This window comes from Episyrphus balteatus, chromosome 3 (genome assembly GCF_945859705.1).
Source record: "Episyrphus balteatus chromosome 3, idEpiBalt1.1, whole genome shotgun sequence".
Classification (NCBI taxonomy): domain Eukaryota; kingdom Metazoa; phylum Arthropoda; class Insecta; order Diptera; family Syrphidae; genus Episyrphus; species Episyrphus balteatus.
The window spans coordinates 116,212,471-116,234,735 of NC_079136.1; the positions used below are offsets into that span (position 1 = coordinate 116,212,471).

At 32.1% G+C, this 22,265-nt stretch overlaps 2 protein-coding genes across 2 annotated transcripts; both read right to left on the bottom strand.

Moving 5' to 3' along the window:
• Window positions 1-1,803: 1,803 nt before the first annotated feature.
• LOC129914298 (cytokine-like nuclear factor N-PAC) lies at window positions 1,804-13,292 on the bottom strand. Its single transcript, XM_055993478.1, has 10 exons — window positions 12,790-13,292; window positions 12,304-12,340; window positions 12,057-12,142; window positions 5,393-6,083; window positions 5,223-5,333; window positions 5,013-5,156; window positions 4,819-4,945; window positions 4,659-4,745; window positions 3,028-3,117; window positions 1,804-2,950 (listed from the first exon to the last, which is right to left on the bottom strand). Exons 1-10 carry the CDS (start codon window positions 12,828-12,830, stop codon window positions 2,751-2,753), a joined length of 1,614 nt encoding a protein of 537 aa, XP_055849453.1. The 5' UTR covers window positions 12,831-13,292; the 3' UTR covers window positions 1,804-2,750.
• A 7,309-nt stretch (window positions 13,293-20,601) lies between these two features.
• LOC129915204 (uncharacterized) lies at window positions 20,602-22,135 on the bottom strand. Its single transcript, XM_055994683.1, has one exon. It carries the CDS (start codon window positions 21,985-21,987, stop codon window positions 20,602-20,604), a length of 1,386 nt encoding a protein of 461 aa, XP_055850658.1. The 5' UTR covers window positions 21,988-22,135.
• Window positions 22,136-22,265: the final 130 nt, after the last annotated feature.

The following is a 22,265-nucleotide window of genomic DNA, read 5'->3' on the forward strand; positions in this document are numbered from 1 at the left end:
AGTTCGTTTGTTTGAAAATCAGATTAGAAAAAAAACTGTACTAACTTTTAATATAACGATTTTTGAAAAAAAAACCTTTTTTCATAAAAGGATAGACCTTGTCTAAGAACCAATACTTAAATTTTTATATCAAAATCCTAGAAGCCGTTTTTGAGAAAATTAAAATTTCCAAAATTGGTATATGACAGGTACCGTTATTTTTGGTCCAAAAAAGTTAATTCCAAAAACCGCTCTGTAAAGGAACTAAAAACTGCCACATACCAAGTTTGAAGTAAATCGGCCCATCCGTTTAGGCTGTAACTCCTTATACAGACATCCTGGCAGACGGACTTTCGAGACCCACTTTTTTCGCATTCTCTATCATAGTAATCAGCCCTATCGTGAGTTTCAAGTGAACAAGATTCCACCCGGAAAAATACAATTTTACTTTTCCCCTATTGTGAGTTCCGAGCGAAAAGTTGTTCACGTTCGGACATTTTCCTTTATTTTCAACTTTTTTTTCAGGTAATTTGCGAAGTGTTCGACAGCTCTTATCTTACTTAAATATTGGTGCTGAACAAGAAACTTGTTTAGCTGAAAATTTAAATTCCCTTCGGGTGAATCGAAACTTTTTAGAGCTTTTGTGCGTATATTAAACTGAAAAAATCAATAAACTTTACTGGTTTTCTCCGTGTTTCCAACTTATCACCTGACTATCCCAAAAGCCCTTTTTACTTGCTCTATAGGGCAAGTTATGGTTTCGTCTCGAAAAAAAATTTAAGGTTTTAATCAAAACCAACATTGCGATGATGGAGAATTCCATAAAAGTGGGTCTCGCAACTCCGTCCATGCGTCCATCTGTACACATTTCCACAGCCTAAACGGGTGGATGGATTTTCTTCAAATTTGGTACTGATGATTTTTATGGAATTCTGAAAGTTGTTTTTTTTTGTTTATATCTTTCTTAGAAAGTGTACCTCCCATAACTCGAAAACGGCTATAACGATTTTGATTAAGCTTTGCAGACGTAATATTCAATTGCAATAAAACTGCAACATCTCCAACATCAACTAAATTTCTTTAAAATTTATATAGAGGCAGCTCTTAAAATCTACAAGTAAACTTACATAAGAGCTTTGAACTGCAAGAGCAAGTACGTGCGACCCAGTCGTTCATTTTATTTTCATGATTTTTCAAATTACATATTGCAAAATAAATTTTTTTTAAACCATATCCTGATTTTTGTGAAAAATTTAGTCAAGATTTCCAAGCCCTCCTTAATTTTCGTGTTCAATCAGCTGTTGCCGAGAAATTTACGTTAAAGGCAAAAAGATCCTTTTCCATTCAAATGAACAAGTTATCCGATCCATTGTGTGGTTAAGTTGGAAAAATATAAGTTGGAAGTTATCCAAGTTTTTAGACAAGAAAAAACCGGATTTCAATATTCATTAGATTGAGCGGAACAAGTTGCTTGAAAAAGATATCAAAACTAAAAAGTTTGATCTTTAAAACCTGTTTTTTTAAATACCAGTCGACCATTTTTTAAGCACTTAGCAAAATTGGATTGCGTTTTTAATCCTTTAATTTTTTCCACTAGTGTAGATTCCAACGGATTCAAGAATCTTTTTTTTCGGATTCGTAGAATGTATCCCCGATTTAAATTGATTTTGTGATAAGAAAAGGCGGCATCTAGATCTTCAGTACACAATTTTTTGACATAATGTACTAGAAAAACAAGTAAATGAAACCCAACACAATTTTGATTACGTTCTTTTTATGAAAAAAAAAAATTCTTTAATTATTAAACATAGTAAAAGAAGTGCAAGTGTTTTACACAGATTATAATATAATTAATAACCATTTACACGATACATAGTCTTTCTCTATATATATATGCACGTACGTTTACTTTTCATTACACCTTTATTTTTGTATTATGCGCAATTTTTAATTTTTACTTTTTCTTGTCTTCGTTAATAATAATTATTAAAAATCAATAAAATGTAACAGAATAGTTGTATACGAAATTATTAATTTTCTTTTCCTTTAATCTATAAATATAGTAAATTATTTATATAATGCATCGACGATAAATGAAAGGGAGAAAAAAAAATAATAATTAATTAATAAATGTATGTATAATATTTCTAGCGAGGGTTTTCTTTTCTTTCATTCTTTTTCTTTAAAATTTTGTTTTTCTTTTGTTCCCCAAAAATATTTTATTTTTATACAATTTTTATATAATATTCTTTTTCTTGTTATAATAATTTTCTTTGCTTGTCCTTCTCGCTATTTTTATGGTTGTCTGTTCTTTTTCTTCTTATAGGTATTTATTTTTTGTTGATAACTTGTTTGGTTTTTTTTATTTTGTTTATTAGGATGAAAGAGGAAATTGTGAGAAGGATACAAATTAGTTAAAAATAAAAAATAAGGAGAATAATAAAAAGAGTTAAAAGAAATTGTTTTAAATCAAAATTTTAATAAAATGAAATTTTAGTTTAGTTTTTTTGTTTTGTATTTAAGTTTTTGATGTGGGGGAGGATTTGGATTGATTTTATGTTTGCCTAATTTTCAAGATTTTCTTTTTTAATATTTATTTCTTCATTTGGGGATGCATTCGGATTCAGCGGACTTGAATTAGGACTTTGGGTAGTTATTGTTGTATTTGGGGGATTTGTTGTTGTTGTTGTTGTTGTGGTTTGAGTTTGTTGTTGTTGTGGTTGTGGTTGGGCAAAATGAATGTTTAAATCATCATAAGGATTAGCTAAACGTTAAAACCGGGACCTTACAAATACAGCACTCGAATCATGTTCGCTATAACCCAGACGCTTTGTATGCTTGAACACTTCATTTGTTATAGCTGTAACGGGCATTGATTGATCAAGATTCTCTGCCATTCCCAAAACCAAACGTAGATCTTTTTGCATGTGCATTAAAGGCTGTTGTGGGTTGAAATCACCCTTCGCCATTTCTATAAAAACAAACAAACAAAAATATAATAAATCGAACTGTAGATTAATAATATTTGTATTTGTAGTGTAATTTTACCTTTTCCTTTTTCGAGTAAAAGCTGCGATTTCATTGACGTCAATTCAAATATATCAATGATATCCTTCAATGATATGGAGAAGCGATCCGCTGTGAAATGAAAATAAAAAAATATTGAATTTTATCAATTTTTTTTTTTTATTATTTTTATTTGAAGAAAAAAGCGTATACATAGTCATCCAACTCGCCAAAAAAGATTTTTACAATTTGGGGACTGCGATGTTTTTCTATCCTTTGGATTTGTTTTGTTAGTGTTGCCAGACTCGATTTAAAATAAATCAGTCTATTGAATTTTAGAATCATTTGTTTTTTTTTTTTTTTGATTGAGATTTTTTTTTTAATATATTAGAAGAAGAAGAAAAAACTAGAATACAAAAACTTGAAAACTGTCAAAACAAGAAAGCACAGAGAAGTATATTTTATAGCAGCGGCCCGTCTAACACGTTGATGTGTAACTTAGAGTGTTAGTTGTTAAATTTTATTTACAAATCCAATTTATAAATTTCACTGATGGAATTTCATTTTATTGAATAGCTGAGCAAATGCCAAAAAGAATTCTGTTTCGTTATACTGAACTGTTCCGGTTCCATCATTAAAAAATTGCTGATTCAATGAACAGTAAAAAAGACAAAAAAGTGTTTCATGCGCGTGCGCGAATGTAAAATAAAAGTTTAATTATTTAAGGGGTATTAACACTTTGTAGGTACAAAATCGAGTGTCATTTTCATCCGCGTATAAAACAAATGATTCAATTTTTCTGTCCAAAACATATTCAACTTTGTCTTCCATTGTAACAAAATATGTATTTGTAGAAAACACTTTTACGGGTATACATATTTAGCATGGAATTCAATTATACAAAAAGAGTTGTTCACTAGTTTAGTTCGATAGAGACTTGTAAAAAGTTTTTTTTTTCGCAATGTTTCGAAATCAGCTCCATTAAAACTTAAAGCTCAACATAAATAATAAAAATAAATGGAACCAGTCTCCAAGTTTTAATAATAATAAATATACAGTATCCAAAAAGTAATTCCCCAAACGAAGTATGCTGAAAGATCAACTTATTTTTGTTTTTTACAATTTTTACACCTGAACATTGGTTAATAAAATTGAGAAAAATTATTTCAAGAAACATTTTTTCATCTAGTACGCCATTTTGTAACCGATTAATTAACAGTTTGAAGTGTTAATAAAACTCAGTTTCCCTTAAAAAATTTCACTATCGAAAAAAAAATTTTATAAAATCACCATGATATAATATCGTACATCCCGCTATCATTTTGCTACCAGTGAGCAAAGATACCCTGGGTATCTCTCCCAGTGAGAGAAGTTAAAAAAAAAACCTTTCAGCTGATGAGTATATTCTACCAATGAGTGTTACAAGTAGTGATATGAAAAAGGAGTACCCTACCAATTAATTGTAATCCGTCTTTCTTGTCTCTTTTTAATGCGAAAAATATACCTAAAAGACACGGCAATTGACTTCCTATTTTAATTCTTGTTTGTATTTTTATCATTTTATGCAAGATTTTATTGCAGCTCACAAACTTATTTAGCTTGTTCAAATATATACGCACAAATTTTATAATTTTTTTTTCTATGTAGGTATAGGAACATAACAATTTACTTACCGAGAGCTAAAGCTTCTGAAAAGCCAACAAGGCTCACACCAAGTATTGTTTGAAGAATAAGGTTCACTTTGCAAGCATTTCCAACATCTATAATTGAATCAAAATAAAAAAGTTACAACTTCTTCTGAATACCCAAACCGTTTTTTTAGTTGAAACTTACCCCCTAAAAAGAATGTATTTTTGGCGATAGTTTTAAAACATGAATGACACTCTTCAAAAACAGTGCGATCACCGCCAGCTAAAATTATAAGCATACCATCTTCGGCTTCTTGCCTTGTGCCATGAATCTATTAAAAAGTTTAAGTAAAATCCTTTGTTTTCAATGTTTTAAGAAAATAAGAAAAGTTAACTTACTTGAACCTCTAGGTATCTACCTCCACATTGTGCGATACCTTCTGCGATATCTTGTGAAGTTTCTGGATCAATAGTGGACATTTCCACGTATGCCTTGTTGTTAAGGTCTTTTCCTTGCAAAACCCCGCAGTTGCCAAATACCAACTAATAAAAGGCCCCAAAATCAGTAAAAAAAAATTAAACAAAACAACAAGAAAATAAAAAACTTACATCTTTCGATGCTTTTGGATCCGATACACAACAGAATGTAATATCCGCAGCATCGACAACGTCCATTGGAGTTTCCTTAACTTCAGCACCAGCTTCAGCGAATGGTTTACACTAAATCACAAATCAACACTTTATATAAATCACAAGAAACCTCTCCTCTTTCGACTTACCTTTGACATTGTTCTATTCCATACGACCACTTTATGGCCTGTGCATATTAAATCCTTTACAATAGTCGATCCCATAATTCCCAAACCAAGGAATCCAAAAGTCAAATTCGATGGTGTTATATCCCGTTCGGATAAAGTTGCCGATCGAACATTCATATCAATTGCTTGTGCCTCTGGCCGACTTATAATTGGTCGATCAAGTAGAGCAACTGTTGAGCTCATATTGCGACGCGACAAACTGCCAATGTGCGACAAAGCGTCAGTATTTACTCGTCTACGTGACGATGTAGCCTCTGTGGCTTCTGATTCAACTCGTTTCCTTTTGCTTTCGGATGCTTTGCTTGCACTGCTGCGACGTTTTGTTGCAGATTTAGTTGCCGATATGGAGGACTTTGCTCGAGATTTAGCTTTTGTTGCTTTTTTTGGTGGTTTTGGTGGTTCACCTAAATCATTGGTTGAATCGGCTGTTTCAAGACCATCGCGAATCTTATCGAAATCAGCATCACTGGCATAATTGGGAGCGGAAGCAACAGAAGCTGCTTTAATTTCAGCATCAATATCAACTGGATTATCAATGTAGGCTAAAATTTCTTGCAGAGCCAATTTAAAGGAATTTGGCTTGTTTGGGCGCATAAGTTCGTCTTTGTATGGGCCCTCGAATGGTTTAATATTATGTTCCTCAATCCATGCACTAAAAATTAAGGAATATTTAAAAAGTAGGAAAATTCAAGACCTTCTATCCGCATCAAGTTGTTAATGAAGATAAGTCTAAAATGCATTTTTAGTTGAAAGAAAAATTGATTCTATTTCTAGCGGACAGCGTGAGAAAATCAGACACGTTATTTTTTCTATAAATTAGTGTTTTATTTTGTTTTAACTGAGTTGACACAACATTATAGTCATTTATAATTTTGTGTGAAGTTAAACGTTTAATTAATAACATAGTGTTTTGTACTTAAAAGTCTTGTAAGATCGAGCTAAATTTTAATCAATACAAAATTCAATCCAAAATCTAGTGTATGATTTCATAAACATTTAACAAGCTTTTAAATTTTTAAATGACGTCTTTTGTATGGAACAAACGCCATTTTAGGAGGTAAAACGTTGATAAATATTTATAAGGGCTTTATGAAACTGATCATAAGAATACAAAATTTATATTTTTTTCTCTAGGGATTGCCAATGTTAAGAACATACATAAAAACAGCATTAGGAGTTAAAGGAGAACACATAATGAATTAAGGAAAGGTCTCGTTGCGTGTAGAATTTTTTATATGAACATAAGTTTGTACGCGCGCAGGGTGGTGGTTGGAATTAAATTAATTTAGTAACTTGAAAGCAGCTATTGATATAAGAAAAACATCAATGCATAAGTTGTAGAGGACACAATTAGGTAACTTAAGATTTCCATGAACATGACAAAAATAAGTCGCACGATATAGCTATGAAATTAAACATAAGTTTCTCCAGTTTAAAATATGGAGTAATGATTGGCGTTATGTTAAAATAAAAATATGATAAATGCATGAAAAACAGATTTTTTTTAGAAGTTTATTTGTGTATTTTATTATTGATTAATAATATGTAAAAATACAATAATATTAATTAAATTGCCAATAGTAAATGATTAATTGGTTAGTTTTTTGTTGCCTAAGTTAATTTTTTATTTTAATTTGTATTATATTACATTCGTTTTCTAATTTTTTTTTAGAATAGGTAAATATTAGGAAAGAACTATTTAATCTGTTTGAGCAAAGAACCATTTGCTGATATTTGAAGGTTTAAAGAACTTTATATTTAGTTTATACCGTACATCCTGAGTTAGATTTGCAGGTATGACTTTTTTGGCTCTTTTGCATAAAGTGCAAAATTAATTAAATCATCACAAAACCAAAGTAAAAAAATCTTGTTTCAAAAATTTGTAACAGTCGTCATTAAGCTCATAGAGCTTTTAGCTCTATGAGATGTATAATGCACTTTACCATGCCAATCGTACCAGAATGCGGCCGGGAAGATCTGTTGAAATTTTCTTTAGCTCGATGAGTAAAGCATCTCTACAGTGGTCGCTTTGCCTATTACTTATAAGAGTTTCAAATTCGGTTTTACTTTTCAAGTTATGTATAAAAAACTCGAAAAGTAACAAAAAAAAGTTATCATTTCAAAAAAACGGTCATAACTTAAGTTTTACATTGATTTTTTATATCTTGTTTTCAAAATATAAATACAAAATTCGAAAGATTTTGATTTTTCTTTGAGTAAGACATTTTTTTTTTGTCAACAGTTTACTTAAAATAAATATTTTTTGAAAATATTTCGACTCATTACACATAAACTTAGGATCTAACAAAATAGGATTGGGAAAACAGCAAATCGGCACACGATTACGATCATATGTTAACGTTTTGACTATTGCTGTTTCTATTTAATCAGTAAAAATTGTTATAATTGTTTAATATTTTTTTTTATTTTTTGTAATTTTTGATTTATTATATTTATATTAGGCTGTGCCATTTTGAGGCGACTTTCGTTTTTCAAATAAATTGTAAATTGTAAATCATATGGGAAATAAAAATTTGCGATGCGGCAGTACTTAATATTAATATTAAGGGCTGTAACTTTTACAGTATCTTTTTTTCATCATTTCCAACAATATTTTCGATGTAACTATGAACAAACAAAAAATAAGGGTCATATAGCGGTAATACGTTAACGAACTTATGAGGTGGTTCATGAGGTGTATAACAATGTACTAATTATTGTGTCAAAATGTTTAGAAATATCATCTGACCTCAGACAAAAAAATTTGGTTCATGTAAGGCAAGTTTAAATTTAACAATTTTACCATCTTGGAACATTACTTTTCAAAATATGTTGACCAGCTGAAAGATACTTGTGGACACTAAATATTGGCACCATCGCATCTTTGTGACAATAGAATCGTTTTTTTTTTGTTGAATTCATAATTTGTGAGAAGTTGTTAATTCGGAATAGGGCTATTCATGGTTGCCACTCTTTTGTTGTTTCTTGAATGCTGAATGTAGCTACTTACTACAGTGAAAGGTATTCAGCCGTATTGTAAATGAAAACTACCGGGAAATCGAGTTCTGAAGAAGGGCTCTCAATCAAAAAGTTTATGCAAATTTCGCTCTTTTTCGTTATTGTTAACGGCAATAGAACAAAAATAAAACAAAAAAGGAATGATATTTATATACATTTCCCCGGGCCGATTGATTCCAAGTTATTTTCTAGCTTTGGCATAAGATCGATCACCCGTTCCGTTTTGAAGCTATATCAAAAAACTTGCTTATGGAGCAGGCACCTAACTTCGTACAAACGAGTTAACTCGATACAATCGAAAAGCAGCAGCAGCTATTTTGGATCAATCAAGCATTTCCAATTAAAAATTCTCGATTGAACTAAATTAGATGCTGCCGATATTAGATTGTACTTGCCAAACTCGATTGCAGTGTTGCCGCTGGGGAAATACGAGAAGGTCGCAAAAAAAGGGGTCATTAGGCAAAAAAAAAGTCGCATGTATAACTTTTTTTTTTAAATATCAAAATCGGACGAAATTCGTATAATATTCAGCCCTATGATGGTAGCCGATCGGAAGAAAATTTTATCCGATTTGTACGAATTTTTCAATTTTCATATGATTTTAACCCTTCCGACAGTAAAATCGGACAGATGTACGAAAAAAAATCTTATTTAAAATACATGCGATGCTATGCAGTGAACTGTCAAAATATTTGAGACGTGCTTTATGCTTTTTTTTCTTTCCGATTCTTCCCGATAGAAAATTAAACGTGAAAAATTATCCGAAAAATATAAAAACCAAAAAAATTGGAATAATTTCTCTCCTCAAATTCGGGTACCGTGAATACAAAAATCTTCCGATCGGAACTTTTCTCCGATCGGATATTTTTACGATCGGCTACCATCATAGGTCTGATTGCTAAAAAACAAGGTATTGAGGATCATTTTTAGATTTTTTTGGTTCAATTTTATGCAATTCCTTCTAGAAACTTGCAATTCCAATTGAGAAGTTTCCACAATATGGTTCCTTTAGGTTTTTAATTTTGTTCCCTGCCGTTCATAATAACGAAAAAGCGAAAACGGAGCAAAATCTTACTAAAGGAGCGCCGGATGATTTCATAAAATTCTTTGATTTGAAAAAAATATTATAAAACATTAATTATTGTAAAATTTTGGCAAAAAGCAACATTTTCCAAAATTTTGTTTCCATAGGTAGTATTTTTATCCTCGATGTTAAGAACGTCAGAAGTGAATGTGTTTCTTAAGATTCATTAAAACATGTATTAAAATAGGAAAATAGCATAAGAAACTTAGTCCAAAAACAGGCATTTTAAGGGACAAAATACAGGAAGGCAGATTTTTTTTCAAATCTAATAAAAGGAGATTAATAGAAAAAACTAATTCCTAGTTTTCACCAAATTAATGGCGAATTCGAACATTTTGGAAAACCGGAACTGAGGCTAAAGGGGTTATGTTTATGTCTAAACAAGAAAAAATTTGATATGCGAAGGAGATATTTTCCATCATTTAGGTGGTATAAGGAATTTTCTACAAAAATTGTTTTTGATCGGCAGATTAAGTTGGATTTGAATGCAAATTAATTTATTATTTGATGAACTCTCTGATTGTAGTGTAGGTACTGGTTGCTATACATTGATTACATCAAAGAATCTGAGATGAAAAAAAAAATTCAATGGAAGGTTGAAAGGTTTTCATCAAAAAGGAAACTAATTTTTTCCATTCATTGTTTTAGAGATGGGGTCAAAAAAGTCGCAGTATTTTTCAAAAAGGGTTAAAATAGCCAGTTTTTTCAAAAGGTCGTGTCATGGTCGCACGAGTTAAAATAAAATGCACGACTGACCGCACGAACTTGCTTGCTTGGTATATAAAAAAAAAAAAAAAACAAAAATTCATTTTTCAAAAAAATAAAACAATATCTGAAATCAAATCGCCCCACAAAACAAGTATGCAATTTTATTTGATATATTAAGGTGCATTTTTAGAAAAAAAATTTTCAAAATCGTTAGATCCGTTTTTTAAAAAACTAATTTTTTATAAATAATTTTTTGAAAAAAAAGTTTAAAAATAAAACTGGTATGCCATTTTGTAGAAATAACTAATCAACATCTAAAAACAAAATTTCAAAAAAATTCAATGTCCCGTTTACGAAAATTTGATTTTTCAAAAAAATATTTCAAAATTTTTTTAAAAATCCAAAAATTATTTTTTTCAAAATTTCATTTTTGGCTTTTATTAAAATTGTATAAATGCTTTTGTATAAAAAATTTCGTTGAAATACAATAAGTAGTTTTGCAGAAAATCCGATTTGAAAAAAGCGGTCCTATGGCAGGTACCGTTAATAATGATTTTCAAAAAAAAATTTTTTCTTCAAAAGATAGATCTTGTTTAAAAACTAACATTTGAATTTTTTTAACAAAATCGTTGGAGCCGTTTTCGTGAAATTAAACTTTTCCGAAATTTTTGTATGACAGGTACCGTTATTTTTGGTCCAAAAAAATTAATTCCAAAAACCCCTCTGGAGAGTCTCCAAAAACTGCTACATAGCAAGTTTGAAGTCAATCGGTCCATCCGTTTAGGCTGTAGTTCCTTATACAGACAGACAGACTGACAGACAGACGGACTTCCGGGACCCACTTTTTTCGCATTGTCTATCATCGTAATGTCATGGAAAAATGTTATCTCAACTTTTTTTTTTGTACGAATGCATAACTTGATATATAGTACCTATATCGCAAGTAAAAAGGGGTCAAAATGCGACTTAAGTCGCACAGCGGCAACACTGCTCGATTGTATCAAGTAACGTGCTGGATTTACATGGGGAAGGTACCAAAAGGTTTTTTTTTTTTTTTTTTGCAGGATAGTACCACAACAAGACACAACAGTGTATATTTATGCAAAACAACATTTTCACACAAATCTATTAAACCAAGTATACATCTAACTTATCTGTAAGCAAAATATATGAATGAACTAAAATTTTCAATCTGACAAGCGTCTGTATTCTAACTAGCTTTAAGAAATGCATTACTAGAATGTTAGTTTTGAACAGGCTTCATCTTCATTCCATTAAAGTGTACGAACACCAAATGCAACAAGGAAATTCTTTTCGACTTGAATTCAAAAGAAGCCATCATTAAATTTTAACATACCAATTTGAAAAAATAAAGAAAAAACACCTCTTCAAGAGCCATTTTGTTTGTTTATAAAACAACAATAAATGACTGACGTATTAAAAAAAAAACCTTTTTTATACTGACACCACTCGAAAATATAGCTGACATGCACACAAAATTCATTTAAGATACTACCCCAGCCTGATATATAAAAAAAAAACTCCAAAAAGAAAAAACTTCCTAATTAATTATTACAACTAGGTGGCAGCAATTTATATAAACAATATGCATAGTTCCCTGCTCGAAAAAAAAGGGCAGAAAAAGTAGACCTCTTCTAACATTGAAAACTCCACATAACCAAAGAAAAAAAAATCAAACTAAAATCGAACATAATTTTTCTTATCAAACAAAAAATTGTATAAAATGATTTTTTTCAAAGATTACAAATGCATTATTTTTCTATGTCAATTTTTTTTTTTTTTTTGGATACTTACTAGTTTCTAGAGCCAAAAAAGAAAACACATTTACATGGAACATTCCTTCGGGGCTGATGTAGCATCTCCTCTGGGGGTTCAACAATCTAAGCAAAATAGAATTAAAAAGAAAAATGAAAAAAACTAAATAATCTAAAAGCAAACATTTTTTTTATGGAATGAAAATAAGTTAGAAAAAGGTACTTCAAAATGGAGAAAACTTAAAAAATTTTTGGAAAATGATTTTAATTAGTAGTAATTTACTTACCATCGATGGCCAGGGTGTGAATCCCTTCATTTTGGCCCTGAAATTAAATAAAAAATAAATTAATGCAAAAATAAACCAATATTCGATTAAAAAGTAGAAAAAAAGAACGCGCGGGAAAAAGATTTTTTCCTCTGTGAGTGAGGCCGGCCATTGTGGTGGCTGATGGTTGAAAGTCGACGATGATGGATGGATTCCATGGACAAGAAAAAATCACAATTCCAATGGAAATTCAACAAAAACTTGACAATTTTTTGGTTATGTTTGCAAGATAATTTCATAAATTTTACAATTTTAATGAATATTCTCAACTTTTCTATCAAAAAACTATCTAAATAGCCACGGCGACATTTCAAATTAGAAAGAAAGCTTGGGTATAGTTTTTTTTTTCACGATTGCCATTGAAAAATAAGAAAAGGAAATTCCAATAAAAAAAAAAATAAATACATTTGCATGATAATAAACTACACATTAAATTAAAAAACTCACCATATTAAATCTTTGGGTTTGTAAATAATCGGTTCGGACATTATTTTGGATTTTGCTTTGCGTTTGCGAGCAATTTTTAATTTTATTAAAAATAAAATTTCTTCGTTTTTTTATTTGCTCTACACAACGAAAACGACGACGACAGCGAGCTAAACGAAACGAATACGAAAACGGCAACCCACTCGGAACACTTTACTGAGTTAAATAAAGCCGAAGAGGAGTAGAGGATAGAAAGAGTCAAGTCGTTTTACTTAATCAGTCTATCTCGCTTTATTTGAATTGTAGGAAATTACTTGTATTTTATTTTTTTTTCGTTTTTTTATTTTTTCTTGAATAAAAATATGAGTTATAACATGCAAATTGATGTAATAATCAAATAATAAACAAATAAATGATAAGTTTAGTGTGAATTTATATTTAAAGATGAATAGTTTTTTAATTGGAAAATAATGAAAATTCTTTGGACTGGTTTTGTCTTGTGGGTTGTCTCTTTTGACGCGTTTCTTTTTTTTTTTTTTTTTTGATAGATAGAAAACAATATGGCCGGTTTGTTCTTGTTTTTCTTGTTGTCAAAAATAATTAACGAAAGATTTTGGACGAGAATTTTTGGTTTTGTTTGTTATGGTTGTTGTATGAAATAATACTGCTTGTTTTAGATGGAAGTTATTGTATTGAAATAATAGATGGCGTTAAAATATTTTATTAAAATTCTCAAGAGGAACAGTTTGTTTAGATTAAAGAAAATTTAAAAAGGCTATATTTAATGATATTTTGATTCTAGATTTTAAAATAATGTTGTTTTTTTGCTTGATTTTGTTGGAAAATAATAAAAATAGATTTCCATAGCTTCTAAAACTGTTTGGAAATGAATAGTGAGGACACAAACCTCTGAGTATATATGAAATACTGGTTTAAGGAAGTGTGCACATTTAATCAAAACTAGAAACTAATGTCGATCTTACACTGATGCATTTTTTTATCCAATAATAGGTTGGTGTGTTTTTTATTACCACCGGTATTAACTGGACAAAAAAAACGCAGTCGGGGCTAAGCAATTTACATGTTAAATGCAACAACACTTTAGCCCCTTGGGCTTAGTTGTTTAGCCCGGAGAATTCTCTGGGCTTAACTTTTTCAACAGATTTAAATCTGTGCTACCAAATTAAGTTGTTCGTAAATTGTTTGGAATTTGTTTAAAAACATCAAAATTGATGTTTGGAATGACAATTATTATTTTAAATATTTATTTAATAGTTAGTTAAACTTTTTTTCTTCAAAAACACACAAGAAACCCCAAAAGCGAAAAATATGACAACTTTATATTTTTTTGTGTCAGCTGATTTCGGAACATTTAGTATGCAGTGCTGCCAATTTTTCTCGCTAAGCCCCGAGGCGTTTTTTTTTAACCAGTTAAGACCGGTGGTAATAAAAAACACACCTGCGTTCCTTTGGGAATTTTTATCTACTGCTTGGTAGGTACTTAAAACTACTTTGATCTACTTTTGCTATATTGAAAAAGTATTTCAAAGCAGCTTTAAGTACCAAGCAGTAGATAAATATTCCCAAAGGAACGCAGCTAATTTACCTAACAAATAATCATAGTTGATAGAAATTTTGTAAGTTAATTTTTTTTTAAATCATTTTTGTTTTCGAAAATTTTCAATATTGTAAAATTTAAAAATAATATTCAACCTAGTACGCAGCTGAAGCGAAACAAAAAATGTTCAAATCTAAAAAACCAATAGCGTACATATGTTAATAACAAACCCAAGTAACAATTTTGCTTGCATAAGGTCCAATTTTTTCGATTCGACAAGCTATAGTTTGTACCTATACGTTTAGTTTAAGGCTTACTTACGAAAGTTAACCATTTAAAAAAAAAAGGAGGTCTCCTTAAGGCTATCTAGAAGTGTTTAGAAGAAGCCTTGTAAATATCAATTAAAAACGACCTTTATAAGACCTGTTTGAACCTTTCTAAAGAAACCTTGTATTTTCAAGTGACAGAAGGCTTTTACAAGACCTGTTCCAAGAGGTTCTTGTAAGTATGCAATGTTTTCATCTTGTAAGTATGCAATGTTTGTCACCTGTTAGTATGCAATGTTGTTATCCTGAAGAGTGCATTAAAAACATTTTTTTTATGATATTCGTCGAATTTCTTATAATTTTGGATATGACAATACATACAAAGAGTCAGTTGGGGTAAGTGCGCGCACTTTTCACTTTAAGGCAAAATTGTGAAGATTCTATAAGAGATATCAGAATAAAGTTTTTTACGTTTGATAAACCTATATTTTGGGAACAAGAAAACACAAAAAAAAAGTTTTTTAGTTTAAATATTTCATATGATTATAAACAAAAACCAAATGAAGTCAATGTGCGCACTCTTACCCCAAAGTCAGGGTAAGATCGCGCAAAATCTTGGGTAAGAGCGCGCACATAGTTTTAATAGGAATCTTGACAGTTTACGTGAACTAAATTTCTAAAAACTTTATGTTATACTTAGTTAAACAAAACTTTGTTTCAAAACTTCCAAGTTTTCACTAAAATTAATGAAAATATAAAAGAAAAAACAAATTAAGTTCAAATACAAAAACTTAAACTTTATTTACAAAATAAAACAAACAAAATAATATTTCTAATTAAATTAAAAGAAAACTGCCTTTCTTTTTTGAAATTAAGGAATAAAAGCCTTCGTTTCTCAAGATTCAAGTTTGACATTTCTCTGTCTTGTTGAAAAAAGAAAAGTTTAATATGGGAAGAAGTGCGCGCTCTTACCCACAAAAGGACTGCGCGATTTTACCCACAAAGGTACTTTTTTTTCTATTTATCAAATTTATTATAAAATATAAGAAAGTCTAACAAATTTTTGACTTAAATCAAATATAAATAGGCACAATTCAAAAATATATGCTACTTTCGGTATATAATGCTCCCACGCCGACGCCACACACTTTTCCCGCACAACTTTTTTTTTTTTTGTTTTTAGTCATATTTGTTCAAGCCTGTTTTAAAATAAAATGGAGCTGAGCACACACTCCCGAAGGTTATCACTTATTGACGTCTTACTAAGCGCTGATTTCCTCATTTTCAGTTTTAGATTTTTTGGACACAACTCGAGAAATAAGCAGTGCGCGCTCTTACCCACTGCGCGATCTTACCCCAAATGACTCTACTGTTCAATATTATAGCTAATTATAGAAATAGCTAATTTATGACCAAAGAGCTTAAATTGTAAGAATTTCGACGAATACTTAAAAAAATATTTAATGCCCACTTTTGCAGAAAATTTAGTATTTTGAATAAAAACTCATTTATTAATGCAAAACATTTCAGTTTTCCATTATAAAATATTGAAAAAAACATTCGTCCAGTGGGATTTAACCCCTTGTTATAGAAAAATCGTCTCGACAATTTCTATGGGAGCTTAAATTTAGCATGATCTGCGTACTAGGTTTTGATAGCGCTAGAACGAAAATAGCGCTAACTGACATTTTTTCTCGGTTTTTCTTCACTTTTTTTCCGTGCGCACAGTGTGGCCAATGGTATCAAAAGCTGGAAAAAATAGCTATTTTTATTATTATTATTATTATTATAAGTTTATTACAATGCAAATAAATTACAAAATAATATGTGAAAAGCGCTAGCTACCAGGGCCAAAGGCTAAACGATTTTTAATTGATTTTGAAATATACATATTAGTTATAAATGATTGATACAAAAATTCAAGGTTATATATTTCTATGAATATTGAAGGCTTTAAGAATGGAATATATTACTTTAATGTTGTCTATGGATGGTGATTTCAGGAGTTCCAACATCGGTTCGTTGATGCCGTGAGATGATAGGGTTCTTTTTATTGGTTCACAGTTGGAGGCAAGATGTGGAACCGTGAGTGGCCCGTCGTTACATAAGTGACATCTTGGGGGATCTTTGTTCTCGAGGAGATGACAATGTGTTAAGTTGGAGTGTCCCAATCGCAGACGAGTGAAACAACGGATCATGGGGCTACTGCAGTTTGTAGGATAAGAAGCAGAGTCAGCACTGGGATTGATAGTAGTATAGTGGTGGCTATATGCGTTCCACTTGGTCATCCTGAGGTCCTTCCAGTATTGTTTTACTTTATTGTAAATATCTTTTTTACTTATCACACAGGTCATAATTAGGGGTTCACTAGCTGCACTTTTGGCGACTGTGTCCGCGAGTTCATTTCCCTTTATTCCCGCGTGTCCGGGAATCCAAAAAAGTTTGATGGATTTTTTATTTGCAATCAGTTTATCTCTTATGTGACGGATTATTTGGTGGTTGTTGTTGATATTTTGTATGGCATTGATGGTCGACAAACTGTCCGTGAAAATTATTCTTTTTTCTGCATTCTGCAGTTTCATTGCAGAAAGTATTGCTGCTGCTTCTGCACAAAAAACTGATGAAAAGTCTGGTAGGAGGGATTTGTAAAGGGTATTTCCGGTATCGTCAACTACAGCAAAGGCCGTGCCGTGTTGGTTTTTCGTACCGTCTGTGTATATGAAGTTCCAATTATCCCTTTTGTAGGGGGATGATTTTTCGAAGAAATAAGATCTGTACACGTCATTGCTAGTTGATTTTTTCGGAAGCAAAGTAAGATCTGTATTAATAGAACTAGGAGAAAGAAGCCATGGTGGGTGTAGGCATTCTTTTTCACTATGGAAAGACAGTGGTATACCAATTTTTTCGGTGGATAATAAAATGTTGTTGATCGTCGAAGGGCATTTCGGTGTTTTTTTCCGGAGAGAACAAAGTTTTGCGGTTGGTATGATTGGCGATTTGTAAGGTCCGTTTATTTTGTAACAGAGGATGGCTGTAAGGTAGCCCATTCTATCTTCTATAGACGGCAGTCCGGATTCGGTGAGCAAGTTAACTATCGGAGTTGTCCTGAAGGCTTTTAGGGCTAGACGGATTGCACCATGATATTCTGGTTTCAGCAGTTGAAGAGATGTTTTTGAGCACTTTCCATATATTGTTAAGCCATAGTCTAGTTTTGATATAATAATAGTTTTTATAATTCTTATTATGGTATTTACATGAACAAAGCTTGATTTGCAAGATAAATATTTTATGACATTAACCCTGGAAGATAGGCTTTTTTTAAGTTGTTTACAATGTTCCTTAAAGTTAAATTTATTATCAAAAATTATACCAAGAATACTTAAGCTGTCTCTGTTACATATAGGAATATTGTTAAAGTATAAATTGATTTCTTTTGGACAACTCGTTTTTCTACATATATGTAAGATATTACTTTTATTAATTGATATGATAGAACCTGAAATGTTGGACCAATTGTTGATATCAGTAAGAACGTTTGAAAAGATTGTTGTTAATTGTAGAAGGTTTTTGCATTTTGAGAACACCAGAAGGTCATCGGCATACAGAGAATACCGCACAGATTGATAATTATTAAGGATTTCGCTTATATCGTTAAAAGCTATGGCAAATATAACCACGGAAAGTGGAGATCCTTGGGGGATCCCATTATTTAAATCTTTAAGGTTGGAGTAAACATTATTTATTCGTGTGCGGAATTTTCTGTTTGTAAGAAATGATTTGATATATTGAAACATTTTTGGTCCAACCTTCCATTCCATAAGTTTTTTTAGGACAACATGAATCCCTATTCTATCAAAAGCCTTTTCGAAGTCGATTGATAGAATAGAGATATGATTTTTCGTGGATAGGGATGTTGCAATATATTCATCAATGTACAAAAGTGCGTCGGTGGTACCGAGACCTTGTTTAAAGGCAACTTGATTGTTGCTTATGAAATTATTATTTTCAGTGAACCATTGAAGTCTTTTTGCAATAATTTTTTCTAAAATTTTACCCATGCAGGAGAGTAGTGATATGGGGCGATAGCTGGTAGATTCAAGTGGGTTTTTCTTAGGTTTTAGCATTGGTATGACTGTTGCTGTCTTCCAGGTCTGAGGGATAATACCACTGTTGAAAATATTGTTGTACAGAGACAGTATTCGATCTTTGAGAGTGTTAGGGCAGTTTTTTAACATAGGGTAGGATACCCGATCCATTCCAGGAGTATTGCCTTTGACAAGGGAAAGACAGTTTTCAAATTCGGTGCGACTAATAGGTAACTCGATTAACTTACCGGATGTAGATGTGTTAGATGGATGAATACACGATTGCAAGATAGTAGTTTTAGATTGGACAAATTGTGGTGTAAAATTGTTATCGTTTGAGTATGAAGACCAAATGTTGCCGAAGTGATTGGCGATTTCTAATGAATCTAAAAGTGTTGTCGAGTCAGTTTTTATAGTTTTTATGGAATGTGGGGAGAAATTGCCTGTAAGACGTCCGATGTCGGCCCAAAGTTTTTTGGGAGTTGAGTTGCAGTTGATATTGCTTGTAAATTCCTCAAAGGATTTTCTTTTTGAAAGCTTAGCAGCTCGTCGAAAGTATGCGTTTGATTTCCGATACTCAATAAGGTTGTAGTTAGTTGGGTGTTTTTTAAAGGTTTTCCAGGCATTTTGTTTTGTTTTCCGTAACTCGCTTATCTCTTTGTTCCACCATGGGGGATTTGATCTACCAAGACCTTTGTGTGATTGTGGGATTGCGATGTTGGCTGCTTCTCTAATAGATTTAAGTATTTTTGATGCTTCTTGGTTTATATTTGTTGAGATAGGTCTAGATGATAGCGATTTTAAAGAATGGGTCTGAAATTGGTTCCAATCAGCGCGATCGATAAGGTATTTAGGTTTAAATTTTGAGATGCGTGATGAAGAGTCCATTGATAAGGCTGAAAGTAACGGAAAGTGATCACTACCATGTAGATTGTCGAAAGCAAACCAAGATATATTAGGAAATAGCTGTGGGGAAACCATTGTGAGATCAACATGTGTGAAGGAGTTGTGGGTCGAGAAATGGGTCGGGGAGCCATCGTTTAGCAGAATGAGATTTGTGATAGCAAGAAAATCTTCAATCTTTTTGCCTCTGGTGTTACTTATAGGAGAGCCCCAGAGCGTACTCCAGGAATTAAAATCCCCAGTAAGTATTACTGGATTATGAAATTGATCGACAATGTCACATAAGTCGGATGTTGCAAATGGTTGGTCTGGTGGGATATACACATTTAGGATTGTAATTTTGAATTTAAGTTCTATTTCAATTGCTAATGTGGATAAATTGGAGTTTGTTGGAATAGGAGTTTGTGGAATGGACTTGTGAACAAAAATCCCTATCCCTTGTTTGTGGGTCGTATTTGTTGGAAGGTTATGCGAATAAAAATTGTATTGTTTTCGAGATAGAGACGAAAGTTTATTTTGGTCTGTTATGTGAGGTAGATGGGTTTCTTGAATCGAAATAATAGATGGGTTATGATCTTTAATCAGTAATTGCAACTCATGGTAATTGTTGAAAAGACCGTTAATATTCCATTGCAGAATCTTGACCATCATAATAAAAAGAAAATCTCTTGGACGCAATATGGTTTTATTTTTTTTTTTTATGTATATTGCGAAAAAGAGAAGGGGGAGGAGGGTAAATTTAATATCGAATTTAGAGTCGAATTACGTTTGGGAAATATAGTTATGATTTTAAGGTAACTATTAGTTAAATATTTTTATTTTTTTTTTTTTTTGGTTATACCTGTAAAAGGTATAAAGTGTATTATATTTTGTTGATTGAATTTGGAACCCCAGAAATCTGGGGTTCTTTAGTTTAGAGTATGGCGGCGACTGTCGGGGGCGGGCACCTCATGGAAAATCGAATTTCCACGAACTGTCCGCCCCCGACAGCCGCCGCCAAAGGTGAGTAGATTATATTTATTTATTCCATAATGACGTCCGTCGCTTCGTCACTATCGTCGTTAGATTGTGCGGGAGCTGAGGTGTAATACTGAGATTTTAAAATTAAATCTTTAGTCATAATTGTTATAGGAGAGTTGGGTAATTTTGTGATGTTAGTTTCATCGTTTGTGGGTGGTTTGATTGGGGTGGATTGTGTTTGAATTGATGTTGTAAGGTTGTTGGTAGGATTGTTTGTAGATGATGATGTGGATGGTTTTGTTTTTGAAGGTTGGGTATCAAAGTCTATGGAAGAATCGTTTTCAGAGACTGGATTCGTTGAGTTTGGAGGTGAAGAAGTTCCTGGATTGGATGTTGATTTAGCCGGGGCTAGATCAGATTGATTTGTGTTTGAGGGTAAAGAGGGGATGGATTTTATTGTTTTATTTTGGGGGGATGGTGGTTCGGTTGTATTCGCGTTTTTTTCAGTAGCAGTTGAGTTAGAGTTTTGGCCACGTATTTGAGAGGCATAGGTTTTAGACGGGTTGATTTGTTGGAATGTTTTATTGTATAGTCGCCTAGCTTCTGAAATAGAGCATTTTTGCTTGGTTTTGATTTCTAGTATTTGTTTTTCTTGAATGTATCGTGGACATTCGTTTGAGTTGGAAGGGTGAACTCCTTCGCAATTGACGCACATTGTTCTTGTACATGGAACGGGCGTGTGTGGAGGTAAGTTGCATACATAACACGTGGGCTTGCCAGTGCACCGATTTTTCGTATGACCTAAACGTTGACACACTTTGCATCTCATGGGATTAGGGAAATAATCCTTGACTAGTACCGTAGACCAACCGGCTACCACTTGTTCAGGATGATTATATAAATTGAATGTGAGAACTATGTGCCCAGTGGGAACTTTTTTGTTGTCGACAGATTTAGTAAATTTGAAAGCACTTGTTACACCTTGAGAAGCCATATTTTTCGCGATTTCGGTATCCGGGCAGTTATTTAAGAAGGGGGCATAGATAATACCTTTGCTTAAGTTGAGGGAATCGTGAAATTTCACAGAGATAGGGCACAAGTTTGCGAGCGTTTTCGTTGCGATGAATCTACGTGCGATAGCTTCTGATTTGGTAAGAATAAGGAGGTTGCCGTCGCGGAGTTGGGAGATTGTTTCCCATTGGGTACTTATGCCGTCGATTGCTTTGCGTAGTTCGAAGACATTGAATGAATTTAGAGATTTATTACTGTCTGTTGAGGATATAACAATATATTTTGGGTTTGCGGAGTTGATTGGGTTCGTAGAAAAGTCCAAACCTGTGTAGGTAACGCGTGCACGTTTTCCTTTTTGTGTTTGATGTTGATTACTTAGGACTACCAAGTCTAAGTCGGAAAACTTCCCCCCTCTGCGGGGGGGCGGCCCTGCCATGGTGAAAAAAACTTTTTTAAGATTTATTCAATTGAAAAGGATAAATTGAAATTCGATTAAATTGCTTGAAAAGCAAATTGCAAAAAGGGTTGTCAAAAAAAACACGTGGGTTATATGAGCGAGACAGATATACTGTATGAAACTGGTTTCCGAGGAAAAAAGATGAAGTGATCGCTACGAAGGCTAGACCGAAATTGCCAAATACAAATTTACTTTAATAGAGGGATTAATAGGCTGCACAAAACCGGTTTTAATTCCACGATTTTAGCCTAACGGGG

Excerpts from the sequence above, each read along its gene's own strand:
- LOC129914298 (XM_055993478.1), bottom strand. The coding sequence starts at position 12,830 with ATGTCCGAACCGATTATTTACAAACCCAAAGATTTAATATG. Across the intron at positions 5,157-5,222 it reads ATCCAAAAGCATCGAAAGAT|TTGGTATTTGGCAACTGCGG; the intron begins GTAAGTTTTTTA and ends GCCTTTTATTAG. Across the intron at positions 4,946-5,012 it reads GTAGATACCTAGAGGTTCAA|ATTCATGGCACAAGGCAAGA; the intron begins GTAAGTTAACTT and ends ACTTTTTAATAG.
- LOC129915204 (XM_055994683.1), bottom strand. The coding sequence starts at position 21,987 with ATGGCAGGGCCGCCCCCCCGCAGAGGGGGGAAGTTTTCCGACTTAGAC.